This window comes from Ailuropoda melanoleuca, chromosome 8 (genome assembly GCF_002007445.2).
Source record: "Ailuropoda melanoleuca isolate Jingjing chromosome 8, ASM200744v2, whole genome shotgun sequence".
NCBI lineage: Eukaryota > Metazoa > Chordata > Mammalia > Carnivora > Ursidae > Ailuropoda > Ailuropoda melanoleuca.
In genome coordinates this window covers 10,641,663-10,663,566 of record NC_048225.1, presented here as the reverse complement: position 1 = coordinate 10,663,566, position 21,904 = coordinate 10,641,663, and the positions used below count along the sequence as shown (strand labels likewise).

The 21,904-nt window shown below is 39.5% G+C and overlaps 2 protein-coding genes across 2 annotated transcripts; one reads left to right on the top strand and one right to left on the bottom strand.

Annotated features, from left to right (window-relative positions):
• Positions 1-2,275: 2,275 nt before the first annotated feature.
• On the bottom strand, positions 2,276-9,987 carry RBM7 (RNA binding motif protein 7). The gene is made up of 5 exons (XM_002926617.4): positions 9,752-9,987; positions 8,657-8,819; positions 7,936-8,023; positions 5,696-5,786; positions 2,276-3,796 (listed from the first exon to the last, which is right to left on the bottom strand). Exons 1-5 carry the CDS (start codon positions 9,845-9,847, stop codon positions 3,443-3,445), a joined length of 792 nt encoding a protein of 263 aa, XP_002926663.1. The 5' UTR covers positions 9,848-9,987; the 3' UTR covers positions 2,276-3,442.
• Positions 9,988-10,019: 32 nt separating this feature from the next.
• Positions 10,020-13,023, top strand: C8H11orf71 (chromosome 8 C11orf71 homolog). The gene is made up of 2 exons (XM_034665802.1): positions 10,020-10,753; positions 10,865-13,023. The coding sequence occupies exon 1, from the start codon at positions 10,182-10,184 to the stop codon at positions 10,539-10,541; it is 360 nt and encodes a 119-aa protein (XP_034521693.1). The 5' UTR covers positions 10,020-10,181; the 3' UTR covers positions 10,542-10,753; positions 10,865-13,023.
• Positions 13,024-21,904: the final 8,881 nt, after the last annotated feature.

The following is a 21,904-nucleotide window of genomic DNA, read 5'->3' as shown; positions in this document are numbered from 1 at the left end:
CTCCACCCCAGTCAGGCTCCCTGCTCAGTGGGGAGCCTGCTTCTCCATCTCCCTGGCGCCCCCCTCCCCCTGCTCTCTGTGTCAAACAAATAAATAATCTTAAAAAAATAAAAAAACAATGCAATGAGGGGTTTTTACATATACAAATGTAAACTGTGTAACAGCACAGCCTCTAACAAGTCAACAAGTCTGACCAGGATGTAGGAGGGAAAGTAAAACATATCAGGAACTAAAACTGGACTCCTACTAGAGGAAGAATTTAACAAAAATTATAATACCATGTACAACTTATCAATTAATTTGGAAAGATAAAGAAAACGGTTGATTTTTTCTAGAAAGGTATGAATTATTCAAATTGATTTCTGAGAAAGTAGGAAATGAATAGTTTCCCCCATGGTTAATAAGGGAAAAAGGGGGGAATCATTTACTTCTAAGACTGTTTTATGAGTTCAACAAGTCTTAAATTAACAGATAATTCCTGTATTATTCAATTTTCTTGCCAGGGCATAGAAAAGATAAGCTTACCAACTCATTCTATAAAACTAGCAGAACTGTAATTCCCAAACCAAACTAATAAACAATTTTTTAAAGAAAACTTCATGAATACATATCTAAATCTTAACATTTTTGAAAAACACAATTCTAGAGTGTATTAAAGACACAATATTTTGTAATAGAGAGTTTTTATAATAGGACGCAATGATGGTTCAGGATTAGGAAACCGATTTAAAAAAAATACTACTATGCTGAAGCCTCCCTTTTTTATTCAAGTATTTGACAAATGTTCATTAATTCATCAAAAATTTACCAAGTATTTTTGTAGTGCCAGGCACTGGATACTGAGAATTCAGTGGTAAGATATGGTCTCTGCCTTCATGCAGCCATCTAGAGAGATAGATTAAAAATTATAACACAGTATAGGGCTATGACAAGAGAAATACAGGGCACTATTGTAATACATAAATTGGCACATTGGGGTGCTGTTGGAATAATCCTGTTGAGGATGACCGCCCCTTCTCAGATGATGGCAATTGGTGTGAGGAATACGGACCTACACAGTAGGGTTCGAAAGTAGTATCAACATTTTGGTTGATTGGTTGGAGAAGGGTTGAGTCACATTCTTTGGAGGTCTTAATATCTTAATATGTGTTATGTACAAAAGGGTCAAGTGTAAGTGTCAAGTATGGAAAATACTACGCATAAAATTTCTTTACTGCAGTACTTATCAGAAGCTTTACAGTGTTGCCACTAACAGAAAGCCACCCAATGTTAGATACTACCTGTTTACCAAAACACTTGATTACGGAACCCTTATTCTGCTGAACATCTTGTAAGAATGGTGGTTCATGAACACATGGGGAGAAACTGTGCTCCCACACAAACACCCCTTTCTTTCTACTGCAGCTCCCAAACCTATATGAATTATCTAACTATATTGTTTGTTGAGGCTATCTTGTTGGACATTTATTAATTACCCTCAACTGGGTGAGACTGAAGTGAAAAAGATTCACTGGAACCTCAAAAGGGGCGTGTCCCAAGTCATTAAAGAATAAAAAGATTATTCCGGGGCGCCTGGGTGGCACAGCGGTTAAGCGTCTGCCTTCGGCTCAGGGCATGATCCCCACATTGTGGGATTGAGCCCCACATCAGACTCCTCTGCTATGAGCCTGCTTCTTCCTCTCCCACTCCCCCTGCTTGTGTTCCCTCTCTCGCTGGCTGTCTCTCTCTCTGTCAAATAAATAAAATCTTTACAAAAAAAAAAAAAAAAGATTATTCCGAACCAGGACTACCTATGAATCAATATGAAAAGATCTGACCCACAGATAAACTGCAATAAGGCAGAATTAATCTTTGTGAATCTCTATAAAAGCTACCAAATAGTCATACAGGTAAGATACCCAAGAACAAGCTCATTAGAAACAAATCCTTCTACTATTAAACTGCTAAAGCAAACAGAAACTTTTGATCCTAATGCTATGTTGAGTAAATAGCCCTGGTTACCTAAAAAGTGGATGCACTTTATTTACAAATAGGGAAGACGTGAGAGTATGTGAACTCTCAAGGAGGGTAACCAGTTCATAATGCTCAGAACTGTAATCCATGTCACCAAAAATCTGATTCTAAAATATTAAGTTCGATATGTACAAAGGAGTATTTCAGGATGCTCTAAGAACAGACATTCTTAACACTAGGCAATCACTGAACTGAAGCATGTTGCTAATGCTGTACACAATGTCTCTAAAGTCAGCGAGGTCAAAAAAATTAGGCACACTCCTTTTTTGTTTTCAATATATTAAAAAGCAACAGAGTACAAATGCTGTGGTTAATACTAAAAAGGATCAAAAATTTTCAAGGAATATTTTTATAAACAAGTTCTACAACAAAGGGGAAATAGCATCTTGATACACAAAACTTCTGGTAAACAAGATTTAAAAACTTTTAAATCAGAAAATGTTTAAGACTAAATTCTTTCAAATGTTCAAACAAAAAAGCAACCTGTACAATCTCCATAATAAAAGGTATCCTTATACCCATGTCCTGGGCACTTTGAAAATGTTAGAATTTTTAAAATTTGAGTGATAGAGGCAGCACTTATAAGGCTTCAGAAACCTTTTTTTCCTCCAAAAAAGCATACTTTCAGTAAAACATTTTACCATTTTTCTCTATGCATTTACATTTGTGTTCTTCCTGAAAAGGGGGATTTATAGTAACACTGTATTTTTAATGTAAAAAAATACATTTAGAAATATTTAACTTCCTGAGTGACTTCAGTTATACATCAAACATGATTTAATGAGCAAATTCTAAAATTTTAGAATGAGATAGCATGTAAAATTTACAATTTTATGTTCAATTAGAGTAAAACTCAAAAGACCATGTCACAGAACTTACGCTAAAAATTCTCTAAGAAGTCAAATATGATTTATCCCCAAACTTTACCAGTAAGTTTTCTATGTAAAACGTTAGTAAAATGAATCACTGAAATTACATTTATTCATTTAACAAAATACTGATAGTCAATTCAGACTATCAGAACTTGAATGTTTTCTATTATACACACCAAAATCTGATTCACTAACAAGAAACTTCTTGCAATACAAAAAGATAACAGATAATTAAAATATTTGCTTTATAATACAACCAACCCATATAATACATCCCTTCCTCATTTATCTAAAATGATTAAGAATTGTGGCACCTTCTTTTGCATAAAACCCTTTCCTCTTCATAAAACCCTGAGGTGAAAGGTTATTAATGTAATAAAACTGGAACCACAACTCTTATTTCTGTATTAGACTGTAGCTAGAGGTTTTAAAAATTTTATAAAGAAACGTGGCAACTTGTAAAGTTGCTCTGTACAGTTGTGTTAAAACATTTCCAGGTCAATTTAGCCAAAAGGACCTAGAATGACCCTATAATAACATCGTCCTTTTAATACTTGTTAGTGTCGAGATGAACGCCATTTTCCATCTCGGCTACTGTCTCTTCTGTTCTCATGGTCATGGCTCCAGCCATCGGGATTCCTATCTTCATAGAAGTAGTCATCTCTGCTTCCTCTGTAATGATGGTCAGACCCATGATCAGTGTAACGCTGTTCTCGGCTATAATGTCTATCCGGTATGTAGGGATGAGAATTCTGTCTGACTTTACGTTGTGATGATGGTGTATCTTGGCGCCACTGGGAGCCTGAAGACTGGTTAAAACTATGACTATGGGACGGGGAAAATCCTGATGGATCCAGATGCGGAGAACCAAATTTCCCACCATAGGACATCTGTCTCAGAACATTGTTCATCTAAGAGTAGAGAAAAAGAAGGAAATGTTAACTGCAAGTATTTTTAGGTATCAAAGCCAATATGCATTTAGTCACAGTGAACCAAACAGATAATGATGGAAAAGCAAAATTACTCTTGCCCAGATGGATCTTAGGTTAAACAGAACTCAGAGTAAAAAAAAATACAATGGCTTTATTCATTCCTACGTATAATCCGCAAGGTATTTGTACATTACTACTACTCCTTGCCCTCAAGAATACAACTTAGAAGGGAAGAGGTCATACAAATGATTATAATGTAAATCATTATCTGATGAACACACAAAGAGCCAAGAGCTCAGGATCATTAGGAAATGCTTCATGAAGGTGACATATTATCTAAGTATTAAAAGTATGGATGGAATATTTTAAGGGGGAAGTATACCAAGGAAAGGAAATTGCACAAAGACAACAAGGAAACAGAACAAGTTTGTAGAATAGCAAGAATTCTGACTGATTACAGATTTCATAAGCAGTGAATAATGGACAGTTAGGCTAGAAAGCTTTATTGGCATCAGACCATGGGAGTGCCTCATAACTAGGCTAGAGAAATCAGACTTTATCTTGCAAACGATAGAAAAATCAAATTACCAGGAAGATAAGCAAAACAGGATTATAACATTCATTTTGAAAGTGTGTGAGATGGGCTAGCAAGGAGAAAATGGAGACAAGTACGAACCAGTGGTCCCCAAATTCTGCCTGTGGATAAGTGCTAGCCAGTGATGACTTTTTTTTAAATAGCCTACACCATGAGAAAAATATGTGGTATGTACATAAAAGTTGACACCCCTCTATACTGGTCCCTCAAGTTTACTTTATTTCACTTATATTTTTATTTTGCAGACCTGCAGAAGGTTGACAGGTCACAAGCCAACATTGTGATTTGGCCAAAGAAAAAAAGAAGAAATGAATTCAAGAAAAAGAAAAAAATAAAGGACTCGGTGACAAAATGAAAAATATGAAAAACTGGAGACAAAGATGGAACAGTAAAACACACAGAAGATTTTGAGCCTAGTCGAAGTCTCATTATTACAGAAAAAATGGAAATCAAGAGAAAACTGGTCAAAGACTCAAATCAATATATTCAAGTACAGTTATTAAGCATTAAGGAAAATATCAGGTAAGAAGCCCTTCAGCGTACATCGCAAGAGTATCAGAGAATAAATTTCCAGTCCTTGAGACACATACATACACCCCTCCACAACAACAGCTGAAGAAAAATACAAATGTGAAATGCAGTTCTATTTATCTTCAATCTGTTAAATGTTTTCCAGCCCAGTGAAAATCAAAATGGGTGATCAACTTACAGAGATCATGCTAGTCTCACTAAAACTGAGAACATTATTTAAGAATCATTTGAGCATTTTTTTAAACATTTAGAGAGAGTGAGCGCATGCAAATGTGCACACATGTGCGAGTAGGGGCAGGGCAGAGAGACAGAATCTGTTGAGAGACTGCAGAGCTGGATATGGGGCTTGATCTCACAACCCTGAGATCATGACCTGAGCCGAAATTAAGAGTCAGATGCTTGACCAACAGAGCCACCCAGGCACCCCTATGTGAAGATTCTAAGTTTTTGGGGATTTTTTAGAAGCTCAAGTTGAAGATGTCTGAGTTTTGGTAAATGTTTTTGTATAACCTCTAGAGCGCCTGGGTGGCTCAGTCAGTTAAGCATCTGCCTTCAGCTCAGGTCATGATCTCCAGGTCCTGGGATGAAGCCCCAAGTCTGGCTCCCAGCTCAGCAAGTGGTCTGCTTCTCCTTCTCCCTCTGCCCCTCCCCCTGCTTGTGCTCTGTCTCCCTCTCTCTCACAAATGAAAAAATAAAATCTTAAAAAAAAAGAATAGAAAAGAAAAAGGAAAAGAAAAGAAATATCAACCTACCACTGCTTGTCTCTGAAAATTTTCTGGAGAAGAAAAAGATCTCTGAATTATCTGTACTGATGGAGTCATGTTATCCACAGTCCTTTCATACCTATGAAAAATAAGAACACCAACATATGATCAACGATTCAACAAATATTTATATATACTAATCATAAGCAAAACACAGTGTCGAAGGTAGGAATGAACAAGAAAGAAAAGGTATCCACCTGCTCTCATGGCTAAGGGTAAGGATTCAGACAGTAAAACAACTTCACCTTGTTACAAGTGATATAATAATTGATTAAAAAGTAAGTAACGGGAGAGAGATGGGGTTCTATTTTAGCTCTGCTGGTCAGGGATGGTCTTTCTAAAAAGGGGACACATTTGAAGTGAAAACTAAGTAACAAGGTTACCTGGAGGCAAAACATTCCAGCTGAGGGAAGAATTAGCACAGGGGTGAGTAAGCTATACAGCCTGTGGGCCAAATCCTGTTTTTTAACACTCTGTGTCTGTTTTATCTATATAGTGTTACAATGACAAAGGAAAAAAAAAAAAGTATGGCCTGCAAGGTCTGAAATATTAACTATATGGCCCTTCATAGGAAAAAAAAGCAAAAACAAAAACCTGTCAATCCCAGGACTAGTGCAGAGGTCTAGGCTGAAAACTAAGATGAAAAAGATTTGGTCGATTAGATATGACAGATGAGGGAAAAAGAAAAACAAAGGATAAAATTTAGATTTTTGGCTTGAGCAATTACGTAGACATTTACTGTGACAGCGAAGAGGAACAGGTCTGGGGGAGCAAGGAATTAAGAGTTCTGTAACACAAATAGGATATTAATTTTAAGGAATTACACCTAATTCCTCAATTCCTAAAAAAGTAGCTTGCTCTACAGAAAGAGTCACTTTAGGGGCGCCTGGGTGGCTCAGTTGTTAAGCGTCTCCCTTCAGCTCAGGTCATGATCCCAGGGTCCTGGGATGGAGCCCCACATTGGGCTCCCCACTCAGCAGGAAGCTTGCTTTCTACTATTGTGTCTTTCTACTATTTTTATATTTTATATTATATTTTTATATTTTAAATGTCTTTCTACTATTTTTAGGAGAAAATTCCCAAAGCTTAACTATGGCCTATAAGAAAGACCCTCTTTTCTACTTCCCCAACATCATCTACTACTCCATTTCTCCTTCCTTATGATCTGGATACATTGGCCTTATTCATTTATACCATTTCTCCAAGCACGTTCTATGCTTTCTTTAGAGAACTTATTAAACAGGTAGTCACACCACATAGGTAGATATGAAGATATATATATATGTATATGTATCTTCCTGTAGACTTTTCAGCTTCACTAAGCAGCCTATGACAGTGGCTGGGGTTCAGTCACAACGCTTGGGTTTCAATCCCAGCCCGCTGCTCACGAGCAGTTCAAACTTGAGCAAGTTAATGTCCCTTACTTCCTTCACATACAAGGTAGAACTAACAACAATCCCTACCTCCTAAGACTGCTGTGAGAAATAAGACCATAAACACAAAGTACTTGAAGAACCTGACACATGACAGATATTTGTTGACTCTTTCTTGAATGAAGCCCAATATGATTAATCAATAGGTCTATACCGATAAACCAGGGAAAAAATGTCCCTGGTAAAATACCACGCTTCCCAAAGCAAATAAAATTATTTTGTATAAACATGGTACCTTTTCTAACCCTTAGTAGCTGGAAGAGACTCCGGAGGCATTCAATTTCGCTTTTTCTTATAAATGGAAGGACAGGACCAGAGAAATGAGATTACTTCAAATCTGCAATCAGAGAGGCAGCCCTAGAATCCAATTCTATAAACTCTTAGTTCACTAGTCTGTTTACTGATAGGTATTTTTAAATTGCAAGTAACAACCAATTAGTGGTCAAAACTAATTTGAATTTTTTTAAAAAAATAAAATAGAAAATAGAGTATACCGAAAGTAGAGAAAATAAGTAATGTTCTGGGAAATTTTCAGTTATATATAAAATATGTGACTGTGGGTAAATGTCCTCACAAATGAATGTAATTATAGGTACACATGTATCTATTTTAGGGGCACTATATACGTCTGTCTGTAGTCCCCTTAAAATAAATACCTAATTATAATCCAAAATACAAATAATATAGCAGAAAAATAAAGAGGTAGGCGCTTAAAGAAGGAAACAAATCGCTCAGTATGTTTTGAGATCACTACCTGAAAAAAATTTCCAATAAATGATTTTAACAAAATATCACCTGCTAGGAGATGTAGAGATAGGGCTTGAGTTTCCAACATGATGCTGAGGATATGACAAACTGACGTCCTGGGAGGCATGGCTACTTCCTAAAATGAAGTAATGTGAGAAATTATTCTTGATAGAAAACTCAAGCTGAAATTTTATCCCTCCTACCCCAAATCATGCTAAAAAGGTAAGTAGAAGCTACAAGAGAAAACCTCAAATTTCAAGAGACCGCTTTACATTTTCATCAGAGTGAACACTTTAAGTGTTTAATATCAGATATAACCAAAACAAAGGGTTCAAGTAAGTACTATCCAATGTACAAATATCCAATCTGGCCATAATATTCTGACCCCACACTAAATTTTAACTGGATGCATGGAAAGTTTCATCCTCACATGATCCAGAATCAAAACCTGTAAATGTAAATCACAAAGCAGCCAGGAAAAGTATTTTTTAAAAAACAATTCTCGCTCCTTTCAGAGCACAAACCCAAACCCAAGTCTTCCTAACCAAAAAGTTTATGCTCTTTTCAGTAACTCAAACTCAATTTTAAAATGACTTTCAAAATCCATATTGTTAATGTTATCTAGTTTCAAGGACATATAAAAATTACTATCCACAAAGCTTAAGGTATTTTCATCCAAGAGGTTCTTTAAAACTGAATAATAATATTAAAAACAAAGAACAAAGCAGCAAAAAAACCCTCTCCTCAAACAATAACACTCAACAGTTACCTGATCTAAACTGAATTTTGATGGGCTTCCCAAAAAGTTTTATTCCATTAAGTAGATTCATGGCATAAGGAACAGACACTTCATGTTTGAAATTCACAAACGCAAACTGTTTTGGTTTACCATCCTTATCTTTCGGAATTTTCACTTTTACTACCGGCCCAGCCTACAAACAAAAAGGGAAGAAAAAAAAAAAAGTCTTCAGAATTTAAATGAGGCAAATTCAAGAAAATACTCAAATTTTAGGAAGTTTAAAAGCAACAGAAATGTAACCAGGAAAAGTCTAAAAAATGGACACATAGGGATTTCCACCTCAGTTAAAGATTCCACAGATATGACTGAACACTTGATTAATTTATTTGGGGAAGGAAGCGCATAAGGAACTGGACACAGTCACTCGGTTTACATTTCATAGTGCTTTATGACTTTTTAACAAGGTGACCAACATCCATCACTTTCCCACTCCGGGTAACGTTGACCAAGAGCTACAGAAAGTGGTTTCTTTGGGCTAAAAATTCACTTTTGTACTGATTAACCAAATATTACCAGTTGTTAGAGACTAAAGCTGAAAAGAACAAGAAATTCTGGATTTTTAACACATTTTAATGCAGAACGGAATCCAGAAACAACACGTTTGCTTTTCTACGGAGTAGTCTATTTTAAATATTTTAACGCTGCAATTAAAAAAAAAAAATCGGTGGAAAACAGATACTGACCGAGCAATTGAAATCTGATTAGCCAGATTAACCGAAGACAAAGTGCCTTAAGGGGAAGGAAGATGAGCAAAGGGACAGGAAAAAGCCCAGCTCCACGAACAACCCACACATACCGTGCCCCTTAGGATCCTTGAATCATCACCTCGGGAATGCTTCCCTGAGGAAGCCTCCACCACCCTTGAGTGAACTGACTAGGGTTCTTCCCATAAAGCGACACCCAGCGAGAGCCTCACTTTCCCCGTGGACCTCCAGCCCCAAGCGGCCCACCCGTCGGGCGCCCGGACCCACAGCCCCGCTTTCCCCAAGAAGACGGGCCTGGCCGTCGGGCTGGACCGTACAGGAGCCGCATAGCGAAAGGAAAAGCCTGCTCTCGGCCGCTGACCTGGTGGAAAAGCTCGAAGAGGAGTTCCTCGGTCACTTTAGTCTCAAGGTTGCCCACAAAGAGAGTGCGATCCGCTTCCGCTGCCGCCGCCCCCATCTCAGCGTCAACCCCCTCCCTAAAACGGCCGAAGGGTCGTCGCCGTCGCACTCACTGCGCACTCTCGGAAACCCCACGTCCTCGCCCTCCCGGGCGTCTCGGACGTAAACGTCAATCACGCTCGCTCCCGGCCGGCGTCGCCGTGCGTGGACGCGCTGCGCATGCTCACGAGGAGAGCGCCGGTGAAAGGCGGCCCCTCGGTCGGCCGCGGCTTTAGGAATGGCCTCAAGTGTAGGCGGTGGCGGCGTCGGAGACGGGCTGGACTGATCTGTGGAGCCGCGAAGGGCCCGCCTTGACCAAGGGACGTAACGAACACTGCGGGCAGTGTTTGAAGATGGCCCTGAACAATATGTCCCTGTCCGCCGGCGATCAAAGGACTAGGGTGGCCTACCGCGCGTCCCACGGCGACCTCAGCCCGTCGGCGGCCTTAGCGCTGGCGATGGTCTCCGGAGACAGCTTCCTCGTTGCCAGGCCCGAGGCTGTCCTTCCAGGACCCACTCCTCGGCAGGCCGTGCGGCCAAACGTTCGTACCCGCTTTATAAAGGGAAGGGAACCTGATGGACGGAACCGGAGCCGCCAGACCAGATTCTCACCGTATCCGACCCCCGGGGTTAAACTGGATCTCCTGAGGAACTTGCTGCAAGAGCGGCTGGTTGCCATTGGAAGTGTTATCGCAGCCCGGCTGTCGGCTTAATACCTCCCTCTGCCCCTCTATTCGCTCATTAACAAGGCCTCTCTAAAATCCTTCCTTGGTGGCCTCGGCAGTCTTATTTTCAGAGGGATGAATTTTCATTTTAGTATAAAAACATGTAGGAGTCCTGTTAATATGGCTTAGTAGGGAGGAAACGTACTTACTGCTGCATTCCGATGGTTTGAGGCAGCCAGAATAATTAGATCAGGAAGGAGGTAGAAGAGATTTTCTTCTTAGTTACAAAGCTGAGCCACCCTCCCCAGAGGCCAGCAATCATTTGTTCACCCTTTGTGCACGCCATCCCAACAATGAACCCCNGGAAGGAGGTAGAAGAGATTTTCTTCTTAGTTACAAAGCTGAGCCACCCTCCCCAGAGGCCAGCAATCATTTTTCACCCTTTGTGCACGCCATCCCGACAATGAACCCAAATTCTGCTTTCCACAAATCTTCCGTCCCACCCTGGCAGATTCTCCTACTTTTGAGACTTGCGATTGAAGCTTGCTTAACTCTCTACCCCAGACTATTGCCGTTACGTTTACTTTTGTTGGTGAAAATGAAATGCTGCCTTTTACTCCCCTGGCATATTCTTCCACAGGGCCCAAGGCAACCCTTTTCCATCTCCCTCCACTTTTTCTTCAGGAATGTCTACAAACTCCAGTCTCAGTCACACTAAAAACAAAAGCAAACCTAAACTTTGCTGCTTTTTCGTATTATTAAACCAGTTTCTTTTTTTGCCAAAGTCTCCAAATGAGTTTTTACATTTCCGTTTGTCATTTTATTATTAGTGTTCAGTCCCGGTTTCCTTAATCTAAGTCTGTTGTCCCGAAATAACAATGCTGGGTAACTTAGGCTCACAGTCTCCTGTTAGGAAGCTGTTCATCAATTCACTATAGCAGCTTCCTCAGACGTTCTTGTTTATTTTTACTCATTCAACCATTCAACAGTATTTGAAGATCTTCCCAGTGGTGAGCACTGTGGATAAACTACAGTCAAGGAATGTATTCTAGATAGGGAGGCTAAGAAGTCAATAGGTAATCACCACACTGGACTGTTTTTTAGGTGCAGTGATAACAATACCCTAGGTTGCAATGGCTTTCCATACTACTGTACTATCCTGGTTCTTCTCTTACCTGGCTGATCACTCTTTATTTTCTGATACTTTTATTCTCTTAACCGTATATTTCCTAAGGTTTAAAGGGCGGTATTGGGAGAAAGTTAGTGGGTTCTTTAAGTGCCAACTCTATGTAAGCAGGTAGACGAGGTGTTTCTCAGTGGACTCTTGTGTATAATTATGACCAGATAAAGCAAAATTATCACACACCACACAGTACGGAATTGTTAGAACCACATTTGAAGAAGAATGTTGGCAAATCAGAGAGCTTCCATAAGAGAGTGATTAATATGGTGAGAGATCTGGAATGAGGTCATAGAAAAAATGGTTGAAAGGATAATAACAGCTATTTTTTTTTTGAGTGCTATGTGTAAGGCAATGTTGTAGAGGCTTTTATTCATTATTTATTCAGATATTTATTGAGAACTTATACTGTGCCTGATGTGACCTGTATTAGGCTTTTATTTATTTTTTTTAAAGATTTTATTTATTTGACAGAGATAGAGATAGCGAGCGAGAGGGAACACAAGCAGAGGGAGTGGGAGAGGAAGAAGCAGGCTCATAGTGGAGGAGCCTGATGTGGGGCTCGATCCCATAACGCCGGGATCACGCCCTGAGCTGAAGGCAGACACTTTAACCGCTGTGCCACCCAGGCGCCCCGTATTAGGCTTTTAGAATAAAGTGAACAAGATCAATAATATCTCTGCTTTGGTGGGGCTTTATATATGTCATTTAATTCTCACAATGGCCCATAAAGGAGATATCATATTTCATTTTACTGCTCAGAAACGAAGGCACAAAGAGATGAAGTAAAGTTTCCAAGGCGATACAGCTAGTCAATGATAGAGCCTTGCAGCCTTGCAACCCAGTCTCCTCATTTGAACCATGCCAAACAAAAAGTTATTTGAGCAACTATTTTGTCAATTCTCCCAAGGATAGCGTCTATCTACTACTCTTCTACTTATCTAAAAGGTTAATTCTTGATATACGATGGATGCCTTAGACTGGACATTACAAAACCTGTAGTTGAGAAAGGAATCCCAAACCTATGTGTTACGAGTTTTAGACTGGGAATAATAAATAAATTAAGGCTGAAGGTAAGAAGTGTTTTCATAAAACTGAGAGATGCCTAATAGTGAAAAATAACACCTCACAAGGTAAGATAAGTTAAGTAAAAAGTTCAGAGAGGCTGAATACTATCAAGTATGAAATAGGATTATATGTCTTCGTAGATCTTCCCCCATTTAACCGATAATTCTGTACTTTAAAAAATAAACTTGTTCGGCTCAGGTCATGATCCCCGTGTCTTGGGATCGAGTCCCACATCCGGCTCCTTGCTCAGCGGGGAGCCTGCTTCTCCCTCTGCCTGCTCTGCCTGCTGCTCCCCCTGCTTGTACTCTCTCTCTCTCTGAAAAATAAATAAAATCTTAGAAAAAAAAAGAGAGAAAGAAATGGTGCTGGTGTCAAAGATTTAAAAAAATTTTTTTAAAAATAAACTTGTTAAAATTGAAAGTGGAGAACAGGATGAGAAGAGGAAAATGAGGTATAATACACAGGATGACCATATTTACTGTACAAACCAGAACACCTGAGAGTGGAAGAGGGTGCTAACAACTGTGCTGAGGCAACGGGCATAACTAGAGGCTGTTCTAGGCCATCTAACCCTCAGAGACGTTACAGCATTAAATATGCCTTTAAAACATATTTCTTAGCTTCAGGGAAAGGCTGAGATTTGTAAATGAAGAAAGAAAAGTCTGGCATAAAAGTGCACATGAGAAAAGGAAGACCCAAAGGGAGTGACTTTCTGTTGGTTTAGGTGTGAGATCATCAGGAGCAGGGCTTTGATTGAATAGTAGCATACATGTGCCAGAGGGAAAAAGAAAATAGTGTGGTTTATTGTGCTTTGTTTGACAGGAGGAGACCCTTGTTCACATAAATGCTGCATCATTTAAAATCTGAGCCAATGAATATCTAAATTCTCCTTACTCTTAGCATCTGCGCTAGTGTCCAAGTTACAGTGTGTTCCTAGAGTCACAAAGACCATCTCATGGAACCAGAACCAAGTAAAGCTCTGTCAATGAAATTAACTTGAAGTAGGGACAACGTTTCCCCAAGAGCAGTCCATGTCATTAAAAATGTTAGTGTACAAAATGGATTTTTATTTAACATCAGTGGTTAAGGATAGCATGTTGACATTCTCAAATAGATGCATTTTTCTGAGAGTAATACAAAAAACAGCCCAAAAAATCAATACTTAATGTTATTTTTTTTAATTGTAAACTCCTGTTTGTTTTTTATTGTCTCATATTTATCATCTCGTAGTAACTGACTAGCATGTGTTGAAGTGGAGTTCTATTAGGATATTTACTTCCTCTATTCATCAGCACTAATGATCTTAAAAAGAATGCCCATTAGGGATATAGAAAAAAGAGGCCACAGAGACTTTCCCTCAGTATCTGGATTTCATGATAAGCCTTACCTCTAAAGAGGGGTAACTTGGAAGGAAAGGAAAGGAGGGAGGAAAGTCCTACAGGAAGGATGAGTAAGTTAACTTCTGATGGTCAGAGGCTCAGCTGCCTAGCGAGCAAAATTGGTTATCTTTCATTCCTTCAGTGAATGTATCCAGATCTCGCTAAGGTACAGCTTAGTCTACCAATTTCCATGAAAAGTACTCTCGTTTTCCTATCAACCAAATGTATGTCTGAATACCTAAGACTTCATACCACCTATTTCTTGTCCTTCTTACTTATGATCATTCAAATGCAAAGTCCTGCTCATTTTACCTTCACAATGTGTTTCTGTAATCACTTTCATTACCTGGATTTTATTTACCTGGAGATTTAACCTGTTTTCTTTGCCTCTGTCTCTCTGCTTCATCCTAGATGTATACGGCCTCCAGACTGATGCGCCTAAAGCATATCTCTGATCACATAGTTAACTACTTCGGTGTTCCCCATAGTCTGTTCCACAAACCCTTCTTATAGGAAACTGAGGGTTGCTCAAGGGGGGCTCGGTGGGGGGATGGGGTAACTGGGTGATGGGCATTAAGGAGGGCACTTGATGGAGTGAGCACTGGGTATTATATAAGACTGACGAATCACAGATGTGTACCTCAGAAATCAATAATACGCTATATGTTGATTAATTGAATTAAAATAGTTAAAAACAAAAAAATTTTTCTTAACTGCAGATGCCATAAACCGACTTTTAAGACTCTCCATAATCTGGGATGCCTGAGTGGCTCAGTCCATTAAGCGTCTGCCTTCGGCTCAGGTCATGATCCCAGGGTCCTGGGACTGAGTACCACATTGGGCTCCTTGCTCCTTGGGAAGCCTGCTTCTCCCTCTGCCTCTGCCTCGGCCTCCCGCCTGCTTGTGCTCTCTCTCTCTCTGACAAATAAATAAAATCCTTTAAAAAAAACCAAAACTCTCCATAGCTGTCCACGCTACACTGCCAGCCCCCTTCTTCTTATTCATAACACGCCAGGTGGTTGCTGTTCTTTTCTGCCGCTGTGCCTCTGCCTATTGTAGTCCCCTTAACTGAATAGTTTGTATGTCTCATTTTCTGCCAGTTAAACTTCTACTCATCCGGATTGGTCCAGTTTCTTTACATTACAAAGAACACACCCATTTTAACCAGGATAAGCAAAAACTGGACTGGACCAACGCGGAGAGCTAGAAAAGTGTGGTGAACATCAGATGTTCTGTCTATGGAGCAACTATTTATCCTCTAAGAGCACCTTGGTTTTTCCTTTCTGTGGAGCCCCCTCTCCATTCTGTGGAGCCCCATCCTCCATTCATGTATTTGGGGAGAAGCTTCACACCTACCTAGAGGGATAGAGTTATAATCCATGTCTCACCTCCTCTACTACGTTGAAGCTCCCTGAGAGCTGACAACACGTCTAAATTTATTTTTAGGGGCTACTGGGTGGCTCAGTGGGTTAAGCATCTGCTTTCGGCTCAGGGCATGATCCTGGAGTCCCAAGATCAAGCCCTGCATCGGGCTCCCTGCTCAGTGGGGAGTCTGCTTCTCCCTCTCCCTCTGCTCCTTCCCCACTCATGCGCTTGCGTGCTCTCTCTCTCTCTCTCTCTCTCTCGTTCACTCTCTTTCTCAAATAAAATCTTTAAAAAAAATAAATTTATTTTTATATTTACTTGAACCTATTATCCAAAGAGTAGATATTAAATGAATGCCTGTTTATACAAATGAATGAACCTCATGTATATCTCTTCTTGGAATCAAAATCCAAAAGTGGAACGTTCCAGGAAGGCAAGGGCAGAAATTGTAGGCCCTTCAGTCCAAAATCACCCAGTCATCTGGGCAGATACGAGTAATATGGTAAGACAAAATAAGTTTTGTTTAAAGGTTTTAGTTCCATTTAGAATCAATCTGCCTCTGGGAATATAACCTGAAGATAAATCCCAACCAAGATGTGGACAAACATTTATGCACATATTTAATGCACTTTAAAATGCCCCTATTTATAATTTTAAAAATGTGGAAACAGCTTCTATGTCCAAAATAGACAATAAATAAAGAAAAAAAGAATGAGTGCTTAGTGTGTACCAGGTTGCCACTAACCACTTTCCCAAGGATTATTTTATTTAATCCTTACAATCATTTTATGACAGGAGGTGGCAAACTTTATTCTTTCAAGACCCAAGTAGTAAATATCTTAGACTTTGTAGACCAAGGGGCAAAACTGAGGCTATTACGTAGGCATTTATGTAACGAGAGAAAGCAAATTTCCACAAAATTTGTATGGATGAATTTCAAAATCTAATAGTTGATACATTTTTTTTGGTGATGCTTACGCTACTAAGGCAAAGATGGAATTCATTTTGGTGGGGGCGGGGGGACATTTCACTCTACTGGAGTTCAAAGTTTGCATTCCCTATCATCAAAATCAATAGCAAATGCTTATTTGTTAATGCTGATTTTTCGTAAGATTTTATATACTTTATCTTTGAAAATGTCTTTGAAATTTTCTTTTCATAGGTACTTCCAAATCCTGGTATCGGTCCATGAGTATATGGTTTTAATTGGGCATATTCATTGCTTGGAAGGCATTTATGCAATTCTGTTAAATTCTTCTCTTGATAGTTGCCTTTTAGTGTGTCATTATGTTGCAGATTAATTGCTTCCAATTGAAGGTGGAAGTTCAGCAATTGCAGTTGAGTGGATTTTGAAATATGGAAATTTTTTTGCATTCACATCCAGGTCCAAAAGACACTGTTGGAACTGTAGTTTGAAGTCAGAAAATATATCTCCTACATATTTGTGTGGGTATGGAAGTCTGGCTTCTTAACTTTTTAACAGCACAGGAAGTACATAAAACATCCGGACATTGCTTGTGATTCAAACAATGCTAGTTGTGGAGATTTCCACAGTATACATTTGGTGTGGAAGTGTTGTTTTGCCTTATAGCTTTAGACTCAATTCGTTGAGAAACATTATCAAGCCTGCAGCAAAAGTTAATTTCCAAACCCATTCACAGTTCAGTAACAGAGGTTGAGGGTAGTTCTTCCAACCACTTAAAAATGTACAGGGGGCCCCTGGGTGGCTCGGTTGGTTAACCATCCAGCTCTTGATCTTAGGGTCCTGAGATTGAGCCTTGATCCAGCCGCATGCTCAGCGGGGAGTCTGCTAGAGATTCTCTCCCTCTCCTTCTACCCCTCTCATCCCCCTCCCGCCCACTCTCTCTCTCTCAAATAAATACATAAATCTTTTTTTTTTAAATGTACAAATTGTTCTTAGCTGGAGGGCTATGCAAAAATTGGCAAAGGGCTGGATTTGATCTGTATGCCTTAGTTTGCAGAGAATTTTATTATCTGCCCAAGGGCATAAAACTACTTAGTCCTGGAATAGGGACTGAAATTTGATCAGGCAGCCTGGCTTCAGAGCCCATTCACTTGGTTAACTATGCTATACTACTCATCACGCTAGGTAGCCAACTGCAGCCAGTAGCCAAATCCAGCATGGGGTTTTCTTTGGCTAACGGTGGCAGGGTTTTTCTTTAAAAAGATGCGTTATACGATATTTAATATGTACAAAACAGAGTAAGTAAAATGCAACCAATATCCATGTACTTACCATCCAACTTAAATAAAATATTGCCCCACATTTAAAATCCCTTCTGTTTACTTTGCTTTGATAACCTTGTATTCATACCACTTCCTGAGTAATCACTGTCTTGAATTTGGTATTTTTGCATTCCTTTCTTTATTTTTAAAAATGACTTTTATTACAGATGTACCTCTGGTGTAAGTGGAACATAGAATTGTTTTACCTGCTTTAAAACAAGATAAATGCTATTATACTAAACATGTTCTGTGGCTTATTTTCTCCACTTGATTTTGCTAACATGTTTAAAAATAAAACTGGGGCACCTGGGTGGCTCAGTCGGTTCAGCGTCTGACTCTTGATTTCAGCTCGAGTCATAGTCTTCCGGTCCTGGGATGGAGCCCTGCGTCCTTGGGCTCCATGCTCAGCATGGAGTCTGCTTGTCCCTTCCCCTCTGCTCCCTCCCGCTCGCTCTCTCTCTCAAAATAAAATCTTTTTTTTTTTTTTTTAAGATTTTATTTATTTATTTGACAGAGAGACAGCCAGCGAGAGAGGGAACACAAGCGGGGGAGTGGGAGAGGAAGAAGCAGGCTCATAGCGGAGAAGCCTGATGTGGGGCTCAATCCCAGGACCCTGGGATCACGCCCTGAGCCGAAGGCAGACACTTAACGACTGCGCCACCCAGGCGCCCCTCAAAATAAAATCTTTAAAAAAATTAAAAAACAATAAAACTAGATTTGAATGCCTTTTGGCAAGATCTACATTTTCAGTTACCATCACCCCCTCTGTCTTACACCATCCATTTCATGTATTTTAATTACCCACCAGGCCTCTGAAGCCATTTGAGTTTGTGATACCTGATTTAAGAAGACATCTCATGTAGCCATTCAAATAGAAAGTTTTAATAACATAGGAATTTATTTGTCTGATACTGTGTTATGACATTTACGTTATATGTGGCAAAAATGATATAAAATTGTATATATTATATGTTCTAACCTATATGAACAAAATATGCATAGAAAAGACTAAAAGTAATTTTGCCAAAATGTTATTTTTGGGTGGTGGCATTTTGTGTGATTTATAATATGTGCTCATTATGTTTTTCTGAATTTACAAAATAATTGTTCATTTTTATAAAAAAATTTTTTAATGTAAATCACCTCTAAAATATTTTAATAATGCCATTATTGTTTCTCTTTATTCTTTAATCATATTAATTTCAATTAGGTCATGATTTTTTTTAAGATTTTGTTTATTTCTTTATTTGAGAGAGAAAGCACGGGCGTGTGCACATGAGTTTGAGCAGGGGGAGGAGCAGAGGGGGAAGAAGAGGGAGGGGAAAGAATCTCGAGCAAACTCCATAGCCAGCACGGAGCCCGACGTGAAGTTCGATCTCATGACCCTGAGATCATGACTTGAGCGGAAACCAAGAGTCCAACGCTTAACCCACTGAGCCACCCAGCTGCCCCCGTTATGTTGATATTTTTAACTACTTAACATCAATCAGTTAATTTTTGCATTGTCCTTTTAATATATCATTGCACAAGCCTCATGGATGGTACATAGGGGTGATAGCCAGGCACAAGATATAGTCTAGATTAAAGAACAAATATATTAGCTCTGCTGCATCATTTGTCTTAACACCTATCAAAGGAAGATTGCATTGACAGAAGGGATAACTTACGTGGTATTTCTAAAAAAGCAGTCTAAGAATTTTCTCCTGTTGAGGGAAGAGGGTGCCCCAATGTGAGAACACCAACATGTAGTCTGTAGAGATGGATATGTAGGGAGATCCATCAGCTTTCCTTGCTCTGGAAGCTGACCAAGCAAACGTCTATCCAGGTTGTCATAAGGGAGAGAGCACGCCCTCAGCTCACCTGAGCATTCCAAACCCCGTGATTACTGGCATTCTGCTTTCTGTGTCGGCTTCTTCTGTGTTTGGTTAGCATGAAAAGAGTCCCAGAGAATCTGAGTACATTGGGAGGCCCTTACAAAAAGCTCCTTGGATATGAAGCCTGAAGATGAGATCCTGGAAGACAGTGTCCGTATCAACGCACTGCTGTTTTAGAAAGTCTTATCCAGACAGTCCTTTGCTTCAGCATCACTTAGTTCACACTCCCTTCACGTCCCCTGTGCTTCACAGGTGCAATGATGATACGTTAATTCCATTTCAGTTTTTCCAACTTATTAACAAAGCCTCTACGGCCAAAGTGAAGAGTTGGCAATCACGTTTGCCAATTTAAGTATTTTCCAATAGAATCCTTACTTTCTCTCCATTAACTGGTAAATGAACACAACACACAGGTATTTTGGGAGGGGGGCTGGTTTATCTGGTTATATTGGATAGTATTTCACATATAAATTATTGTCATAGCCTACTTCATTTTAGGAAAGCAAAAGATATTGCCACCCCACAGAGAATTTCAAGATTGTTGTGGGGGAATTCTATAGAACTTGCCAAATTAGGACATACTGGCAATTCTGAAAATAATCCAACATGCTGATGTGGGAAGACTGTGCATATAAATTCTTTAATTGTCTCTCCTTTGGGCTACATTTTAGCTCTGTGATGGGAGAGTGGGTCTGCATTTTGCACCACTGCCATAACATCGGATAGCAGTTCCACAAGGCTCCTCTCTCGGCCTGAGTTCAGAGCAATATGGCAGTTCTGTGATGTGGACCCAGCTTCTATGCTAAAGCCATCCATTTTAATAAAGTAAAGGTCTAGCCCATTGAGCCTAGTTGAACACAGCTATTGCACTGATCTCTTCTGATGCTGCAGCCGTTGAGTTCATTTCCTTAATCACATTTTCCATACGGGTGAAAGCATGAAGCGGCTTGGTAACTTCCAGAGTGCATGCATTCTAATTTCAGAATTTAACCAAATGGAACTGGCTTCCTGACAGAGTAAACAGAACAAAATACTGTATCCAGACCAGCTGCCAAGCTAGCAGCCTGAATTTATTTTTCCTTGCTTTGCTAAATGCATCTTGAATTTTTGAAAACACAGTCCGGGTTCAGGAAATTTAGCATTTTTGAACCAAGACCAGTCAGCTCTAATATTCTTCCATAAATACATCCATTAAATTTCAAAAGTCAGGTAGCTGAGTTAATCTTTTCTCACATGTCTGTGGCCAGAGAAGAAAACATATCCCTCCTTTCTGCTGAATGCAGGGGCTGTGTTTATGTAGCCCTTGCCATCTGGGCTAATCTAATAACAGGGAGCGCTTGTAAATATCTATACGTGGTTTTTTTTTTTCCTCATTACTACCTCTGTACTTCTTATTTGATTCTTATAACATAATTCATATCTGAAATCTTTCCAGGTATTTTTGATGCCACTTTTTATATATCATTCCACATATAAATATCAAAGCTTTATTTACACTACAGACTCAACAACCAGGACACAGAGAGAAAAGAGTCAGCCTCTGGGTAGACTCCTATTGTTCAAGCCATTTTCCTTGTGAAAGAGGGCTTGAGGAAGCACAGAATATATTACCAATTCCTTTGTTATTGCTAATGCAAATTTATCCATCTGCAAAACAGACTTTTCTCTGGTATGTGTGTCTTTTATTGACCACAGATATTTTATTTATGTTTCAGTATCCTTTAACACCACACCAGGGATGGCCTTTAGCATTTACTCAGGAGATACTCAGAAATGCACATAGCCTCAAATCAAATGGATACCACTGTCCACAAGAAGTTATTTATACCCTAACTTCCTACAGGCTCCAGAATTCCCCGTCACCCCCAACCCAGTTCAGATCCTCAGTTCCTTTTCCAGGCTAACTCCTGGTCATGTGTCCACACATTCAGCTCAGCTATCACTTCCTCCCGGAAGCCTTTCTTGCTCTCTTCGGTTTCACACTCTTTCTTGGTTTCAAATACCATCCAGATGCTAAGGACTCCCAAATTTAAACCTCCAGTCCAGCTTTCTTCTGAGCTTTAGACATGTATGTATAATTGTTCCCTGAATAGCTCCACTTGGATGCCATCTTAAACGAAACATGCCCAAACCAAACTCACACCCCTCCTTCAAAGAACCCAAACCTAGCACTAATGTTGAATTACTTATCTATTGCTGTGAAACAAATTACCACAAACTCTAGTGGCTTTAAACAACAATAAATATTTATTATCTCAGAGTTTCTGTGGGTCAGGAATTGGGCATTAGCTTAGCTAG